This window comes from Hippoglossus stenolepis, chromosome 23, assembly GCF_022539355.2.
Source record: "Hippoglossus stenolepis isolate QCI-W04-F060 chromosome 23, HSTE1.2, whole genome shotgun sequence".
NCBI classification, from domain to species: Eukaryota; Metazoa; Chordata; class Actinopteri; order Pleuronectiformes; family Pleuronectidae; genus Hippoglossus; species Hippoglossus stenolepis.
The window spans coordinates 5,794,646-5,811,464 of NC_061505.1; the positions used below are offsets into that span (position 1 = coordinate 5,794,646).

Sequence of the window (16,819 nt, forward strand, 5' to 3'; positions counted from 1 at the left end):
ATGTCAGGTTGGTGTTTTTATTTGAGAAAAATACAGAATATCATCAGTCCCCCCTTTGATTGAGAGGATTCATGTTGCATTGATTGCAAACAGTCAGACAATTAGGGCGTACTGTATACTATCAACATTATGTGAGTGTGTGTGTGTGTGTGCTTCACTGAGAAATAAATATTCCTCTCATCAGATCATCTGTTTCTTTTTCCCTCTGCGCTGCCAAAGCTTATACAGCAAACGTCAGAACGGTCGACTGCGAACCCCCATTGATTGATTGACTGCGCGAGCCATTGATTTGTTGATTCATACTGTAGCTGCGTGAGCTGCCGCCGCCTCCGCCACCCGGCTCATCAGATAAAGTGCACTTAGTCCGAGTATAAAAACCCCTTCCGAGGATGAAAAAGCAGAAGAGGGAGGAGCAGAGGAGGGAACAGGAAGGAGGCCTAGGAGGAGGAGTGCAGCGAAAAACTAGAACTGCATTCGTCCCCCATCTGCTTTGCTATTGTCACTTTAGCCTCCTGCCTTTCTTGCACCTGCGACTGCTGAAATATGATAAGAACTTCTGCAACCCCTCGGCCTCCTCTCTCAAAAGACACACACACTCTAGACGAAACACACACACACTCACCAGAGTGGAGTGAAGCTGTCAGCCGACGTGCTCTAATCCACTCTGGACGGCCTCATTCCACACCAGCTCTGGCTCAGACAGGGCTGTTAAAACCACCCGGCAAATATTTGGACATTTCTTTTTTACAGTTTGGCTTTGGCAAGTCCGGAGGGTGACGGCAGTGACAGAAGATTATACACACACACACACACACACACTTGTCCGTGTTTGCATTCAATCACCTGATTTTTGTCGTTTTGACTGGAAACCACACACACACACACACACACACACACACACACACACTCTCACACTCACACACACACACACACACACACACACACTATATGTCTCTCTCTCTCTGCATTACTGTAGTTCAGCTCAGCGCCTCCATCCTCTCTGACACAACACTGCAGCACCGTGACTCAGAACGGTTCATCTAAAGATGAGGTGACCTGTGGGCCAGTCCCATGGCCGGAGCATCATTCCACACGAATGCTGATATTTTGCAAAAACGAACTTCCAAAGTGCAGATTTTCCAAAAACTCAAGGTTGCTGTGTTTTTTCCGTGTGTGCGTGCGGAACGGAGCGTTTTATAGACTATACAGGAAGTGGAAACACGTCGTCCATCTTGATAAAGTGTATGGCAGCATGTCAAGGTACATTTCTCAGTGTAAAGTTGTGGGGTTACAGGTTCAGTGAGCCTCATTCACGGTAGAACATCTACTGTGTGCTCCTGACTGTCACTTCATCTGACTGTGAGCTAATGGCTCCACATTTCTGCTGAGGAAGCGAAGTGAGCCCGTCTGTTTCCATTCTGCAGAGCGACTGTCAAAACTACAGCAGTTAAACGTTTTCTTTCTTCTGAGGCGTCCCCCTGAGATAAAAGGTGCGTCTGTCACTGGAAACAGTTTGGGCTCGAATCCAGCTCGTGACCTCCCCCGTCAATCACTCGGGAAGATAGCGAGCAGCCTGCCCTACTTATCTATTCTTTATTTTTGGCACAAAGCATCACACACACAGGGGGAATCCCTGCCTCCTCTCTCTGTCGGCTGCTCTTAGTGATCCCCGGCTTTTGTTTTGCTCTTAAATTAACGTTGTACCTGAATATTCCAGTCACAGCAGAGTCCATTCATTTATTGCCTGTGAAATTCTTTTCCATACTATTTCATCCTTGTTTGTCTTTGGCCCTTAAATTTAACTTCAAGTGCATTTAATCTAATGCTTCACTGATTAAATGTGTGTTGATGCAATGATTCATGGGAAAAAACATTAAAGGGACTCAATGCCCAAACCGTGCAACTGACACCTCCTCCTCCGAAACAACACATAGAAACTCCACATAGAAACTATCTCCTCCGTCCAAAAGATGCTGTAAAATGACCCTTTGGTAGCAAATTCGTGCAAAACATGGGCAAAACCGTGTGTATGCAAATGAAGCGAGCGCGGGCATTTGTGGGTTTGGCGAGCAGGCCGCCCTGCCGCCCGTGCCACATGCCACATCGACTGACTCCGCTCGTTTCTCTGCATCTGTTCCCGCTGCGACTGCCAAGAGAACGAGGAGTCCAGCGTGGACGCGGCTTTGAAAGCGTCATTGCCGCGAGCGTGCGAAGCGTAGTTTTCCTGCTCATCAGAGCTCACAGTCACTTGGCCTGTCCCTCGCTCGCTCTGCAGCTTCGACCCCGAGGCTTCGGCCGCATGGGAAGTACGACACATGCAGCAAAGATCAGCCGGTCATGTAGTGTGGTTGGGGGGGTTTCCAGTGTTTCTAGTCTTTTCTCTTATTTTCCTTGAACGTGACTGATGGAGCACCTCGTGAACTGGGCCAGGAAACGGCCCGGATCGTTTCCGATGGCTCCGAATCGGTCGTCGCTCGGAAGCGTGCACGTAGACGCCGAGGGGAAGACTCAGTGGAGCTTACAGCAGATATGCCATGTGGAGTGGGAATAATAGGGGAATGAAAAGGCCACGATTTGATATGATAATGTCTAATTATGCAGCGACTGTGCCGAGTGTTCTGGTTTCTGACTAAACACAGATTGTCAGAATTGGCTTTGGTGTGTCAGCCCGATGACGATGACGGAGGGTCGTGAGTGAGATTAAAATAACCTTTAAATTTAATTTCACACTCCCAGACATTTATTCTCTCAAATAAACATACCTCCTTTTAATTAAAGCATTCATTTCCTTTCATTTAACAAAGTGCCATCTGTTCTAAATATAAAGCAAATCTGCTCATTTTATTTAACACTGCTGATTACTGAGCATTAGGGAATTTGGCCGAGGCTTCAGCTTTTACATAACAGTGTGTCATTGAAACGTTTCTGTCGCGGCGGCAGAACAAATCAGATTTTTCTTATTAAAGACGATGATTGATGCTTTTGGTTCTGACCGGAATGTGTCTATTACACCAGATAAATACAGAAAGCCAAGACTGCATGTGAAGATGTCTGGATCGCCACCTGGTGGGCGGCTGTAGTAATGGTCACAAATTCTGCCTCCTCCATGTTAGTGGACAAAACATTAAGAGTCAAGATGCACTTCAAATACATTTTTCTCAAAGATAGTTTCTGCCAGTTTAGGTAGTTCTGATCACATGGAGTTGTTGGTGCTCCACAGTGACATCTAGTGGCAGTGAATGTCATATGTAACCTTTAAACCCCGTGTGTGTGTGTGTGAGATGGGAGCGATGCTGTGTCCTGTGAGTTTGAATGTTAGTTAATTAACTTAATTTCATTATGGTAAATGTACATAAAAAAAATTTAAGTTAAGTGTACTTACATTTTTTTTTACCATCTTTCCGTATTTTAAAATTCATTATATTTATAATTTTACTACATACATTTTTGAGTAGAATTTACTGTAATTAGTTTGTTCTAAAGTGAATTATGTAAATACGGCTGCATTTCTACTTGTTAATATGAAGTTGCCCGCGGCCTGCACGTCCCTGATGTCGCGCTCTGGCTGCTGGATGCACCACAGTCGAGTCTGCAGCTCTGAAATTACCCTAAACACCGTGGGCGTCATTGACTCCACCACTCACCATGCGCCACTGATCCAAAAAATAGAGCCATAAAACAGCTTAGAAGATCAGGATGATTCACGCTGCCTGTCTCTTTCTCTCTCTCACCTTCCCTGCCCTCCACCTTTTTCCCCTCCTCCCTCCCCTCAGGGTCTGGTGGGAGAGAAGTACGGCAGCATCCGGGTGCCGGGGGAAGTGGAGTCGGCCGAGTTTGAGATGATCCTGGACGCGGCGGTGGAGGCCGGGCTGGACACACACATCTTGGAGGAGTGGTACTGCAGGGATGAAAACTCTGTGCCACCCGCATACTACCTCAAACCCAAAGCCCAAATGCTTAAGAACTACCAGAACTCGGTGAGTCCAACTACCTGCTGCAAAAGACACTTTTAAACACCGTTAATGGCGGAGAGGGGGGGGTGGATTTGTTGATGGTTATTGGTCTTTCCGTTGTGTTATTTTACCCACACGGACGTGATAACTTTACTTACTGGAGGCTTTCACGGTGCAGTTAATAGATTTCTCGTCCTGGAGCTGAATTTACTTCTCCTGGTGGAACGTTTTATTTGCTCGTACGGAGAAGAAACCAGATTTGTTTTGTCTCATAAAAGTCACTTACCAACAGCACAGTTATTTTTGAATAAAACTGTTTAGCTTCTGCCTTTCACATTACCTCGTCCAGAACTTTATAGAGGAAACGAAATATCTAGCTTCCTTTTATTAAAAACTGCCTGATGATGAGGATATTTTAAGCTGTAGTTTTTGCGTAATCTTGCTTGGGGAATTTTGACGTTTTTTTGGAGCGTAGGAATTCTGTCCAAGCAACAAATGATCTGAGTTAGAGCACAAGCAGAGCAAATCGAAGCACAAGCAGCGGCTGTTTGAGAGAAAGCATAACGAAATATGAATGTGCAATAAACGAGTGCTGCTCTCAAACTGAAAGATCAATCAGTGTAAATGTTTCCTGCATCAGACGCACAGCAACATCTCTTTTGTTACTGTACGTGTCAAAACGAGAACGACAGCGTTCCCCCGTGATGAGATCCTCCGTCTCACTGTAAACTCACAGCGTCCTCTCCCCCCCTCGTCCTCTGTCCCGCTCAGATGGAGTCGAGCAGCGCGGCCAAGACCAAGAACGACAAGGCCTGGAGGAACGTGTCGGAGGAGATCAAGAGGATCTTCAGAACGGCCGTGCTGCAGCTCCAGGAGAAGGGGACCATGAAGAGCCCTCAGGCCAAGAAATTCCTTTGCTCTGGTGAGTTTCAGGTCCACGTTTTTTCTTTTTTCTGTGTCGTCTTTTCATATCATTTCTCTTGATTCTGTCTCTTTTTGACATTTTGAAACTTGTGATCTATACTTCAGGGACACTGTATACTACAGTGGATTAAATTGGGTAAATTTATTATTTTGATAAAATACACGTGTTTGCTGACATTAGAGAAAATAAAGACTTATTTGAAAAATGTTAAGTGGTACATTAATCTTCCGTCAGAAAAAAAAAACCTGGAGGGGAGCGTCTTTCTAATGAGTGAGGCTGTTGTTCAGTCCGACGCTAAATTGATGAGATGCAATCAGGATCCGTCCGACTCGGCTCAGCAGACGACAGTGATTGATCGATAGCGGTTTGCGATCACATCAGGGTGATGGATCCAAACAGCACGTATAGAGGAAGTTCTGTGTTCTCCTGGAACTCCCAAACTTTTCCATTTCACACTTTATTTTCCCCATCTCATTAGACAGGAGATGTTGGCAGAGTTCCAGTCAGTCCGCTCTGTGTGTGTGTGGGGGGGGGGGCCTGCGATACAGTTCAGCAGCTCTGGCTTATGTGATTTTATCAACTTTGTTTCTTCTTAAATGAGGCTCAAGAGAAATCTATCTAATCGGAGGGTGAAAGCTCCTAAAATCTGTTCCGCTTTGCTAGAGGAAGAAATCTAAATCCTACATCTGCTACACTTTAATCTTCGCAGGTAGTACATTAGGATTGGCCTTTATCAGCTGCCCGCAAAAATTACGGAATTAGGAAAACGTAGGAGATTTTGTGACGTCAGATTTGACAATTTGTGCTTTTCTCTCGTTTCAGCCTTAGAGGATGAACTAGACTTTGCCCTCGGGAAACAAACTCCTGCCTTTCTCAGGAAATGCGTCTGCTACATTCGCAAGATCTCCAACTTCGACCGTTTCGCCAAAATCCCCGACATGACCCGCTACATGGACATCGTGGTCGGCGGCGACCGCATCATGCGCAACCAGGAGTCCTACGAACGCCTTCTCAAGGTGCGGGACGAATTCATCCCGACGGTGGTCGCCGCCTCCAACCTCCGCGTCTACTCCTCGGTCACACACTGCGACATGAAGCTGGGCTACTCGCAGGAGGTGGAGAGCCACTACGTGGAGGGTCTGTGCAAGCAGTTCTACGAGGACATGGTGGACATCATCCAGGCCACGGTGCAGCAGAACTTCGACACGGAGACCGACCCGCTGTACGACGAGATCCTGCAGCACCTGTCGCTCTGCAAGAACTACGCGGCGCACTACGAGTACAAGGCCGAGACGCTGGATTACGTGCAGGAGTATGTGCTGCCGTCCAAGGGGAGCAGAATGAGCCCCCTGGTGGTGTATGGAGGGCCGTGCACCGGGAAGACGCTGCTGTTGTCCGAGGTGGCCAAAGAGGTGAGGCGTCAGCGAGGTTACAGGGAGGGTGTTTAGTTATAATGGCCGATACGTCCACGACTTACGATGTGTCCTAAAATTGAGGGGAAGATAAACCTAAAGCTGGGAGATGTAGAGTGCAATAAAGAAAGTAAAACTGTGAAGACTCTCAAAAATATGGAAATGTGAAAAGCCAGGTTTAAACCCAAATGAATGCGAATAAAACTGTACAAGGGATATTCGCCATCATGTCTAATTTATAAAAGTAATATTTTGGGTGTGAACATCTGCAGGGAAACTAAATTGTGTGTGTGTGTGTGTGTGTACACTCTTTGTTCGCTCTGTGGTTTTGTGCGCACCATCTGGCTGCGTCCACCTACATTAGCATCACGCCGTAGCCGAGACACCCACATATCCACCGCTCCCGTCCAACCTTTATTATAAATGTCACATCAATGCACCGATTTGTTAGAAGCGCCATTTACATCGTCCAGGAGTAGATTTATTAAATGTTACAAGATGCAACAACACAAAAACAAAATAAGCAGCAGAACAAATGATGGTAAGGATTAAATGCAAAAGTTACAGATTGCAGAGGGCACACACACACACACACACACACAAACACACACAAACACACTCTCACACACACACAGCAGAAATTACTGTTAGATGAGAGCAGTGGGGAAGGAGAAGCGAGCTCAAGGATGCAGGAGGACAAATCAATGTTGGAAAGAATTGTGAAGTTTTACAAAAGCAGTGGGTGAAATGGAAAAATTCTCAGAATAAACCATCAGCTGCTACAAACTGTTTTCATTTCAGTCGCACCTGTTTTTTGAAGAATAAAAAAGGGGAAATCTGCACATGAAATGCAGAAGAAACGCAAATATCTGCTTCATCCATTCAAACGTGAAAGATCATTTTCACACCTCGCAAACAAAAAAAGCCTGTTGTAGCTAAAAAAAAATTTTAATGATTCATTCAGACACTTGATTAACAAACGGCTGGAGTTTAAATTTGTTATTGCCCACACAGAGATGAGCTGAATGATTAATCCCACGACCGTATTGCGAGTGGGCTGTTTTATCTTTTTTGAATCCGTCCACTTCTTTATTTAGTGAAAAGCTCGAGGACAAAGACAATTCTTTACACAGATTTTGGTTTTAAGCTGCTTCTACAGCTGAAAACGTGCAACTTAGCTCAGATGTCCGCGCTCATCATAACCATGCGTCTCCCTGTGTATCAGTCCTGTGTAATTCTTTAAGCTTTACTCAAGTGAAAACTACAAATTGAAAAGTTTGAAATCCTTTGTGGCCCCTGGATTTGAAGGAGAGGTAGATATTATTAGATTTCTGTTGGACTAAAAGAGGACAGAGGTGTTTTGGGGACTCTGTCCACAGGGTGTGATTCTACACCGAACCTGCCTCCTTTGATTCATTGGACTCTCGCAGCGTTTATGTCTTTACTATTGAGCTGGAATCACACTGGGTCTGTTAAAACAATACAGGTCTCTCTCCGCCTTTTAAGAGATCTGAGTAGTGATGGGATAAAACAACGCTCAGCAAGTTACTTTTAGAACTTTATGTTTATTTAAAAGCAAGTACTTACTTTTACTCAAGTAGAAGAAATTATGTGGTAATTTAAGTTAATGTAAATTCATCAGATAAACACAAATGCATCTTTATCAATCTTAGAAAGAATAATAAATAAAGTAAAACTAATAATAAAGTACTGTGGTAGCACAGGATGTGTTACGTCCTGCGTTTGAATCAGAGGAAACCAGTTGATTGTACAAAGAACAAGTCTAATCAGAAAGTAAAGTGTACAGATCTAGATACGTAGGATTTGCACATATAGAGGTGACCTGCGGGTGAAACCTGATGGCAGATCTAGGATTTTAAAGGACCAATCAGATTTTAGCTTGGGCCATTGTGCCTCTGGATCCGCCCCCCTGCTTGAAAGCAATGGCAAAATGATTTTGAAATTGCCTCCTATTACTTTTAGCTTCACTTTTATTCCAGACTTCACTGTACACAGGTTGTAAGAAGGAGAGATGACGCCCTTTGACTTTAAGACCATCTGTGTTTTAGAGCCTGTATCGGTGTTTATTACCATCTTGATGATGCACCTATAAAATAACTGTCAAAAATGACGCCATTGATTTTCAGACCAGTTATTTTTAGGGTCCATCGTGCAGTTCCTCTCCGCTGCCTCACGACAGCAATGAGCCAACAAGGCGTCGGACAGCACCTCATTTTCAGAGCGACATGCCCATGCATCACGCTTTGTTCCGCTTTGCGCTGAGAGATAGGGCCAGGTTGTTAAATAGACTGTTAGAGCCTAATATACAGCAACTTCTAATAGGTTCTTTAGTGCAACGGCTGCTTTGGCACAGTTAGAGAATATTGGCGATGCAGGAACGAGTCTTCAGAGACATCGACTGTGTACAAGTCAGGTTAATTAAAGTTGTGTGGACTGATTGTAACGACAGGAATTAGCTTTGTGCATAAAGTTACAGAGAGAAATGGTTGCATTTGCCTTTTACAGCTCTATTATCTAACGTGCCTGTTGTCAAATATAACACATGTAATGTATCATATCATGGTTAAATGGTTTTTTTATTGTAACTTTCCATAAAAGGCTTAAATATAACAATGCATAAATATCAGGCTGGCTGAAAAATAAGATTATATTCAGGTCTTTATTTTCAGTTCCATAAATTCGGTCACACACACGCGAAAAAAAATAATTTCAAATGGTAAATACTCCACAGGCAGAGTCTCTGTTTTCCTCTCTCTCACGTTCTCGCAGCTAAAAGTGGAATCGGCATCATCATGTTGCCCTAAAAATGTCACATATCATCTTTATGTTTCCCGGAATCTCAGCTGCGAAAATGTAATGAATTCATGAATGAAATTATAATATCAATGAAGGAGGAGTGGAGCTCATTCATAGAGTATTTCTAACAGTAAAACTACTCATATATGAAGTATATGTATTAATGACTTGGAGGATGTTTTCAGGACATTAAAAACTAACATTACTCAGTATATTTCTCTGTCTCTAATAAAAAATAGAAAGTTGGTGTAGCAGAGCCGTGCGGTCATAAGGTGAAGCTGTATTAAATCTCTTGTCTGTGCTAATGAGCCCTGCCTCATACTGTTAGGATTACAATTAATTAGATCCCCTGCCCTCTCACTGTAGAGCATCATTATTCTTGTCGTTTGACTGGGTTTCTCGAACCAGACCTCGCAGAATAAAAGTTAAATTTACTCACAGTAAACAAGAAACAAATGTGTGCTCCCAGCGGTTTTCGGATACGTTTGCCATTTCAAAGTCTATATTTTAGAAACGTGAGGAATTCACAGATTAGGGTTCCAGTTCAGATCCCTACATAACTGTATTTGTTATTAAAATATGGATTACTTGCTGATTTATATATATATTAATATCCAACTTCAATTCTGTTTTTCAGGCCTACACGTGGCTGCAGAAAGAGATGGGCCCCGAAACCGACCCAGTGGTTGTCGTCCGTTTCATCGGCTCCAGCCTGCTCTCCACAGACCTGCGCACCCTCCTCCAGAGCATATGTGAACAGATTGCAATCAACTACCGCTGCCTGATTCACTTTTTGCCTAACAAGATCCAGGAGATGAGGGAGCTCCTGATCAACCTTCTTGGGGAATCCTCGTTCCACAGGCCCTTGGTGATCGTCCTGGACGCCCTGGAGCAGCTCTCAGAGGCAGACGAAGCTCGCAAGCTGTGGTGGCTCCCCATACACCTGCCTCGGACAGTCCGCATTGTAGTCTCGACGCTGCCCAATAAACACGGAATCCTGCAGAAGCTCCGAAACCTCATCCATGATGAGGGGTATTACGTGGAGTTAATTCAGAGAGACCGCAAGATTTGCAGCCAAACACTAAAGCAGCAGTTGCTGGGGGTGAAGAGGAAAGTCACCTCAGGCCAACAGATCTATGTCAATGAGGCACTTGCGAAGTGTACATTACCTATGTTTGTCAACCTCATCTACAGAGAGGTAGTCCACTGGAGGTCTCACAAAGATGTGGATGATAAGTCTTTGTGCTCCACAGTGCATGAGAGCATAGAGCAGCTCTTCTACTCAGTGGAGAACAAGTTGGGCCAACGATTCGTCTTCAGAGCATTGGGGTACATCACCATGGCCAAGGCTGGACTAACTGAGGTGGAGCTGGAGGATATTCTGTCTCTGGATAACATTGTCCTTGGTGATGTTATTGTAGCAACTTACCTCAAAAACCCTTTGAGGATCTCTTATGACTTGGTTGCGAGGCTCAAAGAGGAGCTGGAGGGATATCTGGTGGAACGTCAAGTGCGTAACGTCACCCTGATGGTCTGGGCCAACAGACACCTGCATCTCATTGCCCAGAAGCTGTATCTGAGCAATGAGGAGGATGTCCATCAAATGCACAGCCTCTTAGCGGAGTACTTCCTGGGGGCCTGGTCAGGAGGCAGGAAGAAGATCTTCACTTATGATAACAACCATTTCACTTCACTCAACATATCTCATCACAAAAACCCCCATCAACAGTCCCATGAAAAGACATCATCTGATAAGTACTCCTATGACAGGCAAACCCCTGAGCAGCCTTGGGTGTTCCAGTGCAACCTTTTGGAGCCCGACATTTTCTTTGTCAACCACAGAAAGATGACGGAGCTGGTTTACCACCTGACCAGGAGTGGGCGCACCGATGACCTCATGTTTGGTGTCATCATGAACTTCAGCTGGCTCTACACAATGATCAAGATTGGCCAGTTTGAAAAGGCTTTAACTGACATTGACCTAGCTTACAGCTACACCCAGGAGAAAGAGCTGAAGTTCTTGGCCACCACTTTACGTAGCATCAAGGTCAAAGTTCTGAAGAATCCAGCTTCACTGTCTGCGGAACTGCAGCAACGGCTCCTTCCAGTTGTCACCTCCCTCCCCAAACTCAGACACCTACTCTTGGAGTGTGACAAAGATGGTCCAAAGTACTGCTCCATAGTGCCTCTCCACTCCTCTATGGACGTCACCTACAGTCCAGAGAGGCTTCCTCTGTGCTCTAGCTACATGCAGATTGTGGAGATCTTGCCCACTCTAGCTCCAAACATAGTCCTCGTAGCCCTGGAAGACGGGTCTGTCAGTACCTGGGATGTAGAGAGCAGACAACTCCTGCGACAGATCGACACAGCCAAATCTGTCGTGCTGGGAATCAGGTTAACCACTGACGAAAAGTATCTGGTTGTGGCCACAACCAAAAACACGCTGCTTATCTACGATAATCACAAGTCCTGCCTTTTATCTGAGGTCGAGATCAAGGGGTCCAAGCATGGTGGCGTCGCTGGTGGGGTTGCCTTCATCAATGGTTTTACCTTGTCCACCCATCATGCTTTGGCTTGGCTTGAGGCTAGTAAAGACGTCAACGTCATTGACCTGCTCTACGGCTGGCCTCTCTACCAGTTCCATTGCTGGTACGAGGTGACGTGTGTCCAGTGCTCTCCGGATGGAATGTATGCCTTCTGTGGCCAGTACCTCAACACTGCATCCGTCTTTCATCTAGGAAATGGGGACAAGCTGGCCACTGTGACCTCCGAGTTTTCTGGGGGGTTCGTCAAATCCATCCTTGTGCTGGACACCCTGAACCAAATGGTGATGATTGACAATGAGGGCAGTTTGTCAGTATGGAACACCAAAGAGATCACCAACCCAAGGCTGATGGAGGATTACGACTGTAGAGGGGATGACAGTGAAGTGGTGGGCATTGAGTTATCAGAGGACCAGCGATCCATCCTCATTTGTAAGGCCACAAGTATTGAAGTACTCGATACTAAAGTGTGGAAAATGGTAGAGAAGTTCAAAGCCAAACGTACTGAACGCTTTGTTGCTGCTGTTCTCTCCAAGAACGGACAAAGTATTGTGGCCTCAATGGAGAACACCTCCTCCATCTTCGTCTGGAGGAGGGACAGTGGACAGTGCATGGCCAGCCTGATAGAGATCTCAGGGAATATTGTCAAACTCATTAAATCAGTTCACCACAACTTGCTGCTTTCTGTTGCAAGTAGTGGAGTGCTCTCTGTCTGGGACATTGACATTATCACCGCCATGTCTAATATTGACAAAACAGGCAAGAAGATTCAGACCTTGCTGCTGTCTGGCAGAGAGGATTATCTGTTTACCATGGATGGCTCGGAAGCCGTCCACAAGTGGAACTTCAACACAGGCTTTATTGAGACCATCTTCAAGCACGAGGGTATAGTGGAGAACTGTGTCCTCACGTCCTCAGGGGATCTCATGGTGACTTCAGATGACAAGTCCAGCCAGTACATTTGGCAAACCGTCACCGGAGAAAACATCTTCCGCATCAACGGACAGAGAATATCGCAGCTGCTCATCACCCACAATGACCAGTTTGTGGTGTCGCTCTGTGAGCAGAACGCCTCCAGAGTGTGGAGGCTTGCAACCGGTCACAAAGTGTGCAACATCTTAGTCACCCTCCAACATGCACTGATCACCACAGCAAACACTTTCCTTGTGGGATCTTCCAAAAACAAACTCCTTGCTGTCAGCCTGTGGTCGGGGAGCGTATCCAAGAAGTTTGTGTGCGATGATGGTATCACCATTGTCAACTTCAAGCTGATTCCCGACTGCCCCGACTGTGCGGTGTTCATCACATCCACAGAGACTGTCTTCATCTGGAATGTGGCGGATGAGTCGGTTTGCAGGCGAGTCCAACTGCCAACCAACTTCCTGAAAAATCTGGAGGACTTCCAAATCTCACCCAATGGGAAACTCGGAATCGTCTCCAAGGGGGATGAGAATATTAACGTCCTGGATCTCCACAGTGGGAAGCTGAGGCTTGTCCATGCTGCCGGTATAATCTGGCGTCAGAAATTATCTAGAGACGGACGTTATCTGGTGTATGTCTGTTTCCGGAGCTGCGATGAAGATGACGATGCCGGTGTTGTGTCCAATCTGATCGTGATGCGCCTTGCTGATGGTAAGAGTATCGGTACATGCTCACTTTACAAAACTCCCACCTTCCTGTCCCTCTGCCAGCGAGCACTAAACATCATCATTGGCTTCGAAGATGGCAGCATCGGCACCTACACCGTAGTGGACCGTGTAGATGCTGCCCTCAAGATTAAGATAGCCACCTCCAACAGCCGACAGATTGTCAACAATGCCTCGCAGAAGGTGCGGCCCAAATGTGGCAACCATTCCTTCAAGACCGTAGCCGACTGCGTTTGGAGGGAGTCGACGGAGGTCTTCTCCAGGGACAGTCCCATCAACGTGTCCGACTCCGGTGAAGTGGAGTCAACAACGCCTACAAAAAAGACTGAACTGCTGCAGTGAAAAAAAGGGAGGTGGAGTTTGGACAGGAGGGTGGAGACAAGATGACCAAGTTTAGAATCTCTGGGGTTGCAGTTGATTCTTGTTTACAGCCACGTGATTCAGCTGCAGATGTCAGCCCTCTGGGTAGTTAACGGGCCGACCACTTAAAAACGCTGCACTCAAATTATGTATTACTTACTTCCAACTTATGATACAGTTACTATTTGTTTTACACATGAAGACTGTTAGAAAAATACTATGTTTTCGAAAAGACAAAATATGTAAAATTGCGTGAGTTTATTAGTTCGCCATTATGTGTCCTTTTGCATTTGAAGAACAAAGTTATCATTCAAATGTCTCGTTCAAACATTTTCAAAGCCATTCCAGTGATCTTAGCCACTTTCATTGTACATTATATTTATTTACATTGTGCACATTAAGCCATAATGTTGTTCTGACGAGTATATTTATGTTTGTATTTACATCAGTCGGTACTGTACAAAATGGAAGAACTATGAACATATGTACATATCTCTTTTTGGCTGCTGCAATTTGTGCAACTCCTTAAAAAAAATGTTATGTTGTGCTTAATGCAATCAAAGTGAGTGCCTGGAATCAAAAATGTTCTTTATGGGCAGATTACAAGATTTATGAAAATGCAGGGAATTTGTAAACACAGTATACACACAGTTGCATAATACTTGCATTGACGTTAAATCTAACGGATCAGTTTACCGAAAAAAAACAGTCAACAACACGAGAGATCGACGGCATTGCTCTTTGTGATGATAGTTGTAGAAGCGTCCTGGAACGGTTGGCGTAAATTTTGACGTGAATTTAGCTGCTGTTCCATCGATTTGTGTGCTGTACGTTTTAAGGGAAACACCACTATTGAGCATACAGTGTAGCATAGCACCATACACATTCACGCCTTAACCAGTGTACTTGCTTTAGGTTTAGTTTGTTCAAATGTTCCAGTAGAAAAAGGACAAGGAGTGAATATATTTAGAGATTTAGACGATAGTTGGAAGCACTTTATGAGTGGTTTGTGAGATCTTATTAGGTTTAATTATAAAACATTGTAAAAAAGTGATCTAGATTTGTCTTAAACAGGAAGTGGATTTGCCTACAAAAAAATACACAAGGCCATCCACGTACTTACAGGTTACAGCTGACTCACTGAAATGCTACAGTCTCTCTATATATATCTGCCTGGTACCTTTACAAAGATGTTGTCATCCTGGCACTAAACTGCAGAGGTAGGCAATTTGAAAAACAAGGGTCAATAACATTTTCGTCCTTGTATAGAAAAAATAAATCAACTTCTGTGAACCTGGGGGAAAAAACTTTGCATGAATAACTAAAAGGTCAGGAAAGTGTAGGACAATTATAATGTTTGGGCACAAAGTTTGCAACATAGACGATTTTGGCTAAATTAATATTAACAATGAGGTTACGCTGAGAAAACAAAACTGCTTTTGTGAATATCTGAGTGCAGATTCAACTCAGAAAGTCTTTGCACAAATTTTGGCCCTGCTTTTACGAACTAAATCACGGCCAACATTTGCATCGTGAATTGCCGTCTTTTTTAAAAACGAATGTGTGCCTTCTGCTTTTAAATCCGTACTCAAGGAACGTCTTGGTAGCTGAATTGTTAACGCGCATGCTACATAACTGCGATGTCCATAGTTTGAGTCTGGTCTGGGAGCTTTGTTGCATGTGACATCCTCGCCCTGTTTCCCTTCTGCACTTCAAAATAAAATACTTTAAATGAATCAATCTGTTCTCAGACGTTCACAAAAGCAGATATTTCATGAGATATTTGAGCATAACCTCACTTTTGATATAATTTTGCCAACTTTAATCGTAATATTTGTCGTTTTTTTCCCCTAAGATTTTTTTTTTTTCTTGCAGGTGTGTGAATTTTTTCATGCTGAGTTTTTTCGTAGGTTTACATTGGTGATACAAAATGATCATGAATCATTTACAAGCTGTTTGCCCTTTACTGTCCATGAGCCAACAGATGCTGAGTCATGATGACAGGTTGACACACAGTAAAAAAAACTATTGTTAAGATCTGGTTCGCTGACAATCTAAACAAAATAAAAAAATTGAGGTTGAAGCTTTTTTACAAGCATGTCTGTAATAACCCAAAACTTAATTTGTGTTTGGAAATTTTCCCGATGACACCCGTGATCTGCCAGGCATGACTGAAAAACAAACCCCACACACTCACACTTTGACATATACTTTTTAAGGGCTATTCCATTATTATTGTACGTTTACTAGTTTTGGAAAGTCGAGAGACGACGGCCCTTGGATAACTTCAAACTGGGAAGCAGCATCGAGCTTTAAAATAATTCTATTTCCCGACAACTCGAAAGATCCTAAATTGACAAAAAGTATACAAAATAAATAAAAAAGATTATGTAATTGCCAAAGTCCCAGTTACGGTTTGTGTTTTATTCTGTTAACCGTCTCATTTCGTTTTTTGAGGCTTGTACTGTAATTATATTGTTACCAAATCGTTTCAGTGTTCGACTGTGATTATGTTTATGATAGAGAAAGATGTGCTATCTTTGCTAAAAAGTTTTAAAAAAAAGAGTCCTCTTATAGAATACAGTATATTGGAATGCCAGTTTAAGAGTATATTTGAATGTGTCCATATGGAAGCCAGTACATGGTATTATTGTATGTTCAGTAACTTGAATGACTTTTAATAACTTACATGTTTGCAACTCATAGTTGACATACTGGTAATGAATGTTTCTATGGTATTCTTTGTATTGTCAGGACATACTTACCTGTTTAGAGATTTATATTTTCATAAATGTTGTACTTACATTTTGTTACAGAGTTGTTTAACTGGAATTCAAACAGAAAAAGAAAACTTATGTCTGAAGCAATATGAAACTAGTGTGTATGCATTGTTTGTATGGAACATTTTAATGTAATAAAATGGTTCACTTTCTGCCTCCACTCCGCCGCCTCGGGCTCTTCACTGTAATTAGAGGCTGCTGCTTTGAGACGTCGCAATCACGTCTCGGATCCGAGACATGAACATGTTTTTATTTACACCCGTTGATTTCAGAGAAGATGATGAGTGATGTGAATGAGCTCGACTCTAATTGGCTGCAGTTAACGTGGTCCTGACAAAGCAGCAGCAGCAGCAGTACTATGTTGCAGAGCATGCTGGGAAACT

The 16,819-nt window shown here is 43.9% G+C and overlaps 1 protein-coding gene across 1 annotated transcript in view; it reads left to right on the plus strand.

The window, feature by feature from the left end:
• Window positions 1-16,596, plus strand: part of LOC118102278 (NACHT and WD repeat domain-containing protein 2) — a 43,323-nt gene extending 26,727 nt beyond the window's left edge. Inside the window, exons 5-8 of the mRNA XM_035148355.2 lie at window positions 3,774-3,977; window positions 4,725-4,875; window positions 5,701-6,290; window positions 9,745-16,596. Of these exons, the coding sequence (XP_035004246.1) occupies window positions 3,774-3,977; window positions 4,725-4,875; window positions 5,701-6,290; window positions 9,745-13,638 (4,839 nt within the window). The 3' untranslated portion in view covers window positions 13,639-16,596. The remainder of the gene's footprint in view (window positions 1-3,773; window positions 3,978-4,724; window positions 4,876-5,700; window positions 6,291-9,744) is intronic.
• Window positions 16,597-16,819: the final 223 nt, after the last annotated feature.